Genomic DNA, 9,942 nt, shown 5'->3' with positions numbered 1-9,942 from the left:
TGGGAAGTAATCCGACCTGAAAAACCATCGAAGGGTTACACTAATCTCTATGAAACTTGGAAGTGTTCCGTTTAAAGTAGAAGTGGAACTTTCCAATTTCCATTGTTGAACAAATGCACACGAAAGCATTGAACTATGTATGACCCCCTCCCCCTCGAGATCCTATTACCAAGACTTGCCAGGTCTATTAGCTGGTCCGTACAAAGCCAATACAACTATCTTAATTAATGAAGGGAAATGTTAATATTTTTTAGAGCTTTATTTACATTATACCTACCTGTTACACTCTTGTCACACACACACACAATCACAAACATAGATACTCAGTCACATATACACTCGCGCACACATGTATGTGTAAGCACCTTACGTTTTTTTTTTTTTATTCCAATTATCATATACATTTATTCATCAGGATTAGAACCAAAAGATATACACGATAATGGCAAAGAAAAGAAATTTATATTTACACCAATAATTGGCCATATGTTGGTAAAAATGAAAATGTGGTATTCTTGGGTAAAAATGAAAATTCTAAAGAGCCCAAAAAAGAGACAAAGAAAATTGTATTCTTGAATTGCATAGTAAGAGAAATAGATGTGCAAAATTTCAGCTTGATCCGACATTGGGTGTCGGAATAATAACGTGTCCAAACTTTTACCAGAGAGACAGACAGATAGACTGAGTGAGTTGATTGATATAACCTTTGTAGTGACTAAATATAGAGACACTTGAGGACAGAGGATTAAAAAGTAAAGAAGAAAATAGAACACCAAACAATTATTTACAAATACAAAAACACAATCTAAGTCAATATCTTAAATACAAGACACAAAGATAAATGTTCATTTCTTATTTCATATGCCAGGACAAATTCTTACACTTCCTCTTTCTTCCCTGATGCCATTAGAGCACGGGAATGGTTGCCTGAATCAGCCAGGAAAACCAACGACTTAGCAGAGTTTAAGTTTCCAGCATCAGGGCCGGCCTTAGGCACAGGCGAACTAGGTAACCGCCTAGAGTGCCCTAAAGCCTCTGATTAGTGGGGGCCTCGCACAGGACTCCAAGAAAATATTTCCGAAACATTGAATCCAATCTCAAATGTCTTCCTTTTTAGTGAAATGGTGAAACCTTATTTCTAGTCTGGTGAACATGAAACGTTTTTAGTGAAATGGTGAAACCTTATTTCTAGTCTGGTGAATATGAATCGTCCACGAAGTACATTCATGCTATCGCGCTAGATGAATTTAACTTATTTGTTGATTTAGAAATAATATACATAATGTTTTTAATTGCGACTTTTTCGGTCTTAATTTTCTTTAGTTCTATTTCATTTGGGTCCACCCTATTCACTTCGCCTTGGGCCTCCAATAACCTAAGGCCGGCCCTACTAACATGCACGACTAGATTATTACACGGATACTCGTATAACGTATTGACTTCAATTTTGAATGAATATCTGTAATATATTGGATAAGATTTTTTTATTGTCTTTTTTTTTTTTTACAAAAATTATAAATAAATAGTAAAAGCTAAAAAATGAGAATTCGAGTCAAATGTCTCAATAGCCATTCCTCGCTGAGGAACCATCGTCGCTGTTTCATTTTAAGCGTCGGCCATGCATCTGGACGGTCTGATTGAAGGCAGGTGCTTAATTAGTGCGGCCACCGTGATGTCACCGCATGGCTTCAGTACTTGATTCACACACTCGGCCGAAAGCGTGTCCATTCTGAAAGAAATGTGGCGGGAAGGTCAGTGGCAGAGCAACTCTTCAATTCAATGTGAAGGTTTAATTTGTTACTGAAGTATATTTTTGGAGCCTGAATGGACCTCATTCACCAATCGTAAACAAACAACATTTAGCCACGTGATAATATCGATAAAACAATGAAAATTGCGTATCACGTGACAGCCTTTATGGATTGCGTAATTTGTATAGAAGATATAGAGAACTACGTGGTAAAATGTTGTTTGTTTACGATGGGTGAATGAGCTCCATTATTTTAGTTGGTATCAAATATGTTTAGTTGAGAAAATATTTCTTGAGTCTAAAGTTTGTTACTATTATGGTATTATTATTATTATGTTAGAGACGAACGAGTATTCATTCTCTGGCGCTGCCAGGGTCGAGTTTCGTTTAAGGGAAACAAAATTCATCTTAGTCCCTTTATCAGTTTCCACCGAGGAATTTTCTAGTGATGTGGCAGGTCTGCAGAAGTACCGCCCTCTGACAGGCAACGAGAATGTTCATTGGAATGTTAAGGGCCTTGAATGTATCTGCGAGGTCAGTTGTTATTATCCCCTCGGTTGATATAACAATGGGGTAGATTGTTATTTTGGATAACGTCCATAAATGCTAATTCACTAAGCCTAGGTTCCCATATTTTCGTTGTTTTTCCAATTCAGTTTTTTTTTATTATGAGACAGTGGAACGGTGATGTCAATAATAGTAGCGTTTTTTTTTCTTTTTTATCAATAAACAGCAGATCAGGGCGATTAAATCTACCGTTTTGTTGGTCATAAAAGGCCGATCTAATACAGTAGATAATCAGTAGACTCTAGAATCTCTTATGGTGAGTATTTGTAATAGGCTACCGATCAGATTGTGTGTCAAAGCCAAGTGCTGGTGTATCAACTTTGCAACTTGGTTATGGCGACCTAGGTAGGGAGATTCTGATAGGGCTGAACATACTGCCATTATGTGTTCAATTGACTCACCCACCTTTCCACATTTTCGGCATTTGTCAACAATATTGAGTTTTAGGATATGCTTCTCGTATATTATTGTCCTAATTACTCTGTCCTGTATTGTTTTTATTGAGAGCTGGTCTATTTCTCGTTCATTCAACTCTATTTTTTTTTTTTATTTCTTACATATATAATATGCTTTTATGTGGATTTTTTCCCTTAGGGCTCCGCGGCAAGATTTAGCTATACAAAGGGGTCCTCGGTTCAAAAACGTTTGAGAACCTCTGATCTAGTAGGCCTACTTCTCTTACATTGTACACATGTCCTCTGGGGTTTGAGTCTTTGACAACGACTTGTCCATCTTGTCAAGTATGCATAAGTTGTGCGCCCTTTTCTTGCCGTCGTAACACTCCCGGTTGAAGCCTGGGTTTTAGGCAGAAATAAAATAGTCATTGTTTAGTGGATTGCTGTAGATGAGACTTGATTAAAGGACATTTGAATTAATTAGGTATTTTAGGTATAAACAGTGGCGTAGCAACCATGTCTTGATAAGGTTCATAGCGCATGGGCCCATGACTTATTCGGACCAACAGGTGCCATTGGAAAATAGCCATATAGACTATTACTTTTAAGAACAAGTACAAGCATTGAGTGTCATGACACTTTTATTTGTAGATGACATAGACGAACAGTATCCATGCCATAGTAAGAAGACCCCAACTACGTTGGATTGGACATGTATGCCTGAAAATCGCACCCAAAATGACTTTTTTGTTGTTCGAACTTATCGATGGTCCCGGGTTCAAACCCTGCCCGCTTCCATACCCCGTAGATTATCTTCAACTCTGAAAGAACATCCGAAACCTGTACAACATTCTACAAAACATACTGTTGAAACCGGAAAGAATGGAACTTTGCTACGCCGCTGCATTTAAATAGAGATAATAGATGAGGTCTGGCTGTGACAAAGTAAGGTTATACTCTCTGAATGAGTTTTCCATTTGGAGAAACTCTGTCGCAATTTTATTTTCCACGGAAATCAAAGTTTAATCTTTTACTCTTTGTTTAATCATCCTCAATAAATCAGGTCACTACTCCTGTACTTTATACACTCTCAGTGTGAACAGATTCTACAGAATACAATGCTTATATTGTTTGAGTATAGTATTCACTGACCAGGCGTGGAGCAGAGTCCCTCAAGGAATGTTGGGATACCATCCAAGTCTGCTGACGGAGCTTGCTGCGCTCTGTCTGGGTGACATCTGGTCAAAAATTGCATTTGACATCTGAAAGCTTTAGTAAATTTTTCTCTTGCCCTGGAGATTAGAGATATTTTTAAAATGCATTAAATTCAAGCGCTGTGTTTTTATACTCTACAAAAAAAAAGGCGCTTCCAGGGAATCTATAAAGGAAATAGATTTACTTTTACATTAAAATACCCCCCCCCCCCCAAAAAAAAATGGCCTAAATATACTGGATTCTTAAAACAACAACAAAAGGTAATCCGATCTAGTCAAAGACTAGAGGGAAGTGAAAAGAATTGCCATATTTAAGTAATTATGTAATATGTTAAAACCTATTTAGAGTTATATAGATTTACAATTTTCTAAAGTTATTTTTCAATTTCCGAATGCAGGTTTCTATTTAAACTTAGTAAAAGAGACCCCGATACTGATTGGGAAATATTAATTTTGGTGGACAAAACAGCATGAGGAACCCTAAAAAAAAAAAACAGAGACAGACAATAACTCGGCTGGGAAATAAGGAATACAGAATGACATTTACGCAATTAAAACTATTTCCTCCGTTTCCCATATTAGAATTTTTTCCACGTTAAAGTTCCACACGGTGGCTCTATCTGTTAAAAAGAACAATGATCACCACAGCTGTATAATTTAAAAACAATTAAAACATGCTACTTACAGTTACCAAGTCTTAGATACAAATGCTCAATAAAAAAAAACAACAAATAAGTCCCAAATTATCGCATCCAAAATACCTACGGAAGCAAAGGCAAAGGTAAATACTTTCGTAGAGGAGCTGGCCATTTTTCGCTCCTCTACCACTGAAGCGAAAGGGAACATATTTCGCTCCTCTACCACCGAAGCGAAAGGGCCATTTTTCGCTCCTCTACCACCGAAGAGAAAGGACAATTTTTCGCTCCTCTATCATCGAAGCGAAAGCCACCTTAACCTGCGATATTTGTGGACGGGAGTGTCTCTCCAAAATAGGGCTCCACAGCCACATGAAAAAGTGTGCGAGATGAACCAGAGTCGCCCTACGACTGAAAAAGGCCAACAACATTACTTTCGTAACCAAGATCTAGAGTTACTAAATTTTAATAAGTCTAGAAAAAAAAAGACATTTCCTTTTTTTTTTTTCTCACCTTTAGAGACATTTAGCTCTACAGGAGGATTAGCATAAGGCTTGGTTTCAACGCACACCTAATTGAAAAGAAGTTTACTTACGCGCATAAGACGTTTAGACTTGATGATGAGAAAGAGATATGGGTCAGACCCTGCTCCCAGAGACACTGGGATAGTAACAATCTTTGGATGACCAGGCTAGACTCACAATAGAAGAAGCTACCGGACACAGTCCACATGAGGCCAATACTAATGATCAACATCAACACTCGACCTATTAATGAGACAAGAAAGTTACTCATGATATAATTGTTTGCACGGCTGACTGGTCGGCATGGCTGCCTGGTCGTACTGTACGCGCTGAACTGTCGACTTCTCGATAGTCCCGGATTCATACCCTGTCCGCTGCCATATCCCGTCATACTGCGGGAGGTTTGGACTAGGAAGTAAATTATCTTTAACTCTGAAGGAATGTCCAAAACATGTAAAACAAACATTTGTGCAATTAATGCCTTAATTAAGATCCGCTCCCAAGATCCAGCCCGTGCTGCGGTGCTCATTGAAACATTTGTTAATGAATGTGAATGATAGTTTTTATCATACACGTCGCAGAAGTACTAAGAATTCAGTTCTATTCATAAACATTATCACCTCTTTAATTGCAATTATTCAATTATTGTTTACTCTAATAATAAACCATATTATAATTTTAACTCACGATTCAGTCCTAAAGCTTGTCGTGCTCTCGTGAGAGATACAGCCGATCTGGACGTTACATAATGTAGTTATAACTCTTTTAACTAATAATTCCGTGTATATGCTATTAAAAACAAAATGTAGGCTCATGGCGCTTTGATAACATTAAAAACATAAACACGAGAGCTAAAATGACAATTTAATCTAAAAATGTTTAGAACAGATAGGTCTTAATGTTCTTCTTGAATATAGTGTAGCATGTTGTCTGTCTGAGATTAATGGGGAGTGAGTTCCAAACCTTTACTCCGAGTACTGAAAAAGCCCGCAAACCGTTACATCAGAAACTCAAAGTAATGATGTTGATGAGGATGATGAAAAGAGACCTGCTCTCGAACCAACAAGTTCTTTGCTGACCTGGGACTCGACCACTTAATGAGGTTGTGATTGGGCGTTGCATGAGGTTGCGGGACTTGTCCTCCGACAGAATGAATTACGCATACCGAAAATTGCAATGACATGGAGGCCATAGAGCGCAGTGTTCTCTGAGGGACATATGGAGTTATCAGTTCGCTAAGGTACAAGGGCATTTCTTAATTGTAGGTACACTGATGACAAAGTGTGGCCACCTTGTAGTCGATTCTCGCTAAGGTACAAGGGCATTTCTTAATTGTAGGTACACTGATGACAAAGTGTGGCCACCTTGTAGTCGATTCTCGCTAAGGTACAAGGGCATTTCTTAATTGTAGGTACACTGATGACAAAGTGTGGCCACCTTGTAGTCGATTCTTGCGTTCACAAGAAACCAATAGGGTGTGCGCAAGTTGAAAAACGATTAATCCTGCTTAGGACTATGTCTATACATTTTTTTTAACTGCTAGAGAAGGTGCTGGCCTGGTCAACAGTGTCATCTTAAGACATTTAAACTCTTAATCTTTGTGTGTGTGTGTGTGTGTGTGTGTCTGTGTGTGTGTGTTTTTTCTAAATAGAGTAGATGTAATAACTATATTACTGTTGCATTATTTAGGAAGAAAAAATAACCAACATAAAATTAGACAAATTAATATGACAGATTGTTTTAATCGGCACATTAAGTTGTTGTGAGGAATGAGAATCTGTTTTTCATTCATATTAGCAACATGGCTGCCTGGTCGTGCGGTTTGCGCGCTGGACTGCTCTTACGCCGACTCAAATGGTGTACTTAGAGTTATTACACTATTTAACACACTCTTACCAAATAAAGATGCAGTACAATTTAGTAAACAACCATATTATGACAAGAAAACATCTATACATATACAAAGAAGTTTACCTGCGTTCGCACCTGCGGCGGCCATCACGAAACAGCAACAGAAGACGTCTGTTGAAAGGGAGGACACTCCTTCACTGAGAAAACCAAGGCATGCCCACTTGCCCCTAACGAAGTTTCAGCGCAGTTCCTCACGTGGTAAACCTTTTTGAATCGAGACAAAAGCCAAGTGTGAATTGAGGTGGGATTCGGATTTTAAATTGCTAATTTGTTAGGCTGACATTGTCACAGTACTTGACAGTAATAGAGTCGACAAGATGTTTAAAACAATATCAGCCGAAACTTCTGGATATTCATTTTTTTTTGCTATAAACAAGACGTGCTTAACTTGTCTTGGCTGACCTAAGACGCAGTTAAAGTTAAAAAAAAAATTAGAGAAGGGGTGGGGGTAGACAAATGTGAATGTCAGTTCTGAATCTTGGATATACATCTATATTGTGTAGGGAATGATTAAGTCCCCTTATACATTTTGTGACGTTATTTTTTTGTTGGTCTTATCTAAGTGAACATTTCTGTGAATATTTCTGATGCAATGAAAAGCAAACTTATGTCAGGTGGTTTGGTTGTCTGAAAGGGAGACTTAACGTTACTTTGAATTACCAAGCTTGCATTCATCACCAAACATTTAGGGCATTAACGGTATGGGGGTTAGGGGACATAACCAAGCATTTAGGGCATTAACAGTATGGTGGTAAGGGGACATAACCAAACATTTAGGGCATTAACAGAATGGGGGTTAGGGGACATAACCAAACATTTAGGGCATTAACAGAATGGGGGTTAGGGGACATAACCAAACATTTAGGGCATTAACAGAATGGGGGTTGGGGGACATAACCAAACATTTAGGGCATTAACAGAATGGGGGTAAGGGGACATAACCAAACATTTAGGGCATTAACAGAATGGGGGTAAGGGGACATAACCAAACATTTAGGGCATTAACAGTATGGGGGTAAGGGGAAGGAGGGGTGGAGAAACCTTGAACAATTCCTATGCATTAAGTCCTGGCGTGTTTTTTTTAAATCTTTATGAATGCTAAATACCGCCCTTAACACACACATAACTTGTACTCATGACATGGCAAAATACAAGATTGATTTCCTTATGTTTTGAAAAGTAAAGCTCATTTGTCCAAGGTTTTTAGGATGATCAGTTTTGTTGGCCACTGGATAACATGTTCATGTTTCATTTTACTTTGTTTGCTATTTCGCCTATCGGCACATTTTTAGGCCATGCCATGGAATGGGTTGCCTCAATCAGACAGGAAAACCAAAGACTTAACAGAGTTGGAAGTCATTGATTCAAATGCATTACTAGACTGACACATGAAATGCGCAGGACGTAATAATCTTCCTTTTTTTTTTAACTTACGTCTGTAATATATAAGATAAGATGGCAAGACAAAATACCAGATACTGAAGTCCTTCGAAGAGCGTGCCTGCAAAGCATCCACACAGTCCTGATGCAGTCCCAGCTGCCATGGGCAGGTCACGTCTACAGAATGGAAGACCACCACATCCCTAAAAGACTCTTGTATGGCCAACTTAGCGAAGGAAAGCGCTCGCAAGGTGGTCAAAGAAAGCGCTTCAGGGACACCCTCAAAGCTTCTCTGAAGGCGTTCAGCATAGACCCAGGCACCTGGGAGACAGAGGCACATGACAGAGCATCATGGCGTCGTGCTGTGACTACCGGCGCACAGGTTGCTGAGGAAAAAAGAACAACGCTGGCAGAAGAAAAACGCCAGACAAGAAAAGCAAGGCCAAGGACACTAGCTCCAGCTGGAATAACCTGCCCAGTGTGCGGCCGAACATTCCGGGCTCACATAGGTCTCACCAGCCACATGAGGAGGCATAAAACCCCAGTGCAAAGCCCTCAGCCCCCTGGATGACAAAGTGGTCATCATCGAACCACGATGGACGAACTATATAGATATATATATATATAAGATACATTTTTTCGAAGCCTGAAGGGACGCCACACTGAGTCGCCCTTAGTAGCGATAGGGAACTGGGCGAGTGTCCTATCAGGATATGAATATTTGTAGGATGGGCTGACTGGGACAAAAGATTCTATTTATCGTGCCACCCGCTAAGACACGGGACCTACGACCGGGGCTGTTGCTCCTCTACAAACAAAATAATGAATTACCAATAATTTATTGACAGATTCGAGGCAAAGTGGTTGAGTGGTAAAGTCTCGACCGGGCGACCCCCAAACCGGAGGTCCAAGGTTCGAATTCTGGTGAAGACTGGTATTTTTTGCTAGCGGTATTTTCAGGGCGCCTTGGAGTCCATCCAGCTCTAATGGGTACCTGACATTAATTAGAAAAAGTAAAGGCGGTTGGTCGTTGTGCTGGCCAAATGACATCCTCGTTAACCGTGGGTCACAGAAACACATGAAATTTTCATCACCTGCCCCACAGATCACTAGGTCTGAATGATGAACTTTACTGAATGGACTGATTGGTTGTCTTTTTGTTTTACATTATGTTTAATGAATAGTTTTTCCAAATTTCAACTGGATACGAAATTTGGTTTTGTAGAAATAATGTGTTCAATTATCTAAGGGATCGAAACCCTACATATTTAGCCGTATCTGTGAATATTGAAGGCTTAATTTTCCTTTTTGGTATCAAACAAAATAATTAATTAGCTGTAATCAATTGATTAATCTTTTTAAATTGATAATTTTCTAGTCTATGTCAATAAATGAGTTCGCAAAGTTTCAACTGAATCCGAGAATGGGCGTGAGAGAAATAAAGTGTACACACTTTTTACCAGACAGACAGACAAATAGACAGAGTGAGTTGATCTAAGCTTTGTTTGTAAAAAAAATCCCTAACTATAGACTTATGATGTCAAAAAAAAGACGCAACAAGAGACA

General features: G+C 39.0%; 1 protein-coding gene across 1 annotated transcript; it reads right to left on the bottom strand.

Annotated features, from left to right (window-relative positions):
* Window positions 1-1,593: 1,593 nt before the first annotated feature.
* On the bottom strand, window positions 1,594-7,321 carry LOC106077139 (uncharacterized). Its single transcript, XM_013237946.2, has 5 exons — window positions 7,060-7,321; window positions 5,157-5,328; window positions 3,865-4,004; window positions 3,000-3,111; window positions 1,594-1,729 (listed from the first exon to the last, which is right to left on the bottom strand). The coding sequence occupies exons 1-5, from the start codon at window positions 7,082-7,084 to the stop codon at window positions 1,606-1,608; spliced, it is 573 nt and encodes a 190-aa protein (XP_013093400.2). The 5' UTR covers window positions 7,085-7,321; the 3' UTR covers window positions 1,594-1,605.
* Between the last annotated feature and the right edge of the window lie 2,621 nt (window positions 7,322-9,942).

The sequence above is a fragment of the Biomphalaria glabrata genome, chromosome 17, assembly GCF_947242115.1.
Source record: "Biomphalaria glabrata chromosome 17, xgBioGlab47.1, whole genome shotgun sequence".
Classification (NCBI taxonomy): Eukaryota; Metazoa; Mollusca; class Gastropoda; family Planorbidae; genus Biomphalaria; species Biomphalaria glabrata.
This window is presented reverse-complemented; position numbering and strand designations above follow the sequence as displayed.

Excerpts from the sequence above, each read along its gene's own strand:
- LOC106077139 (XM_013237946.2), bottom strand. The coding sequence starts at position 7,084 with ATGGCCGCCGCAGGTGCGAACGCAG. Across the intron at positions 4,005-5,156 it reads AGTCTAAACGTCTTATGCGC|GGCAAGAGAAAAATTTACTA; the intron begins GTAAGTAAACTT and ends TCTAATCTCCAG. Across the intron at positions 1,730-2,999 it reads CCAGAGGACATGTGTACAAT|AATGGACACGCTTTCGGCCG; the intron begins GTAAGAGAAGTA and ends CATTTCTTTCAG.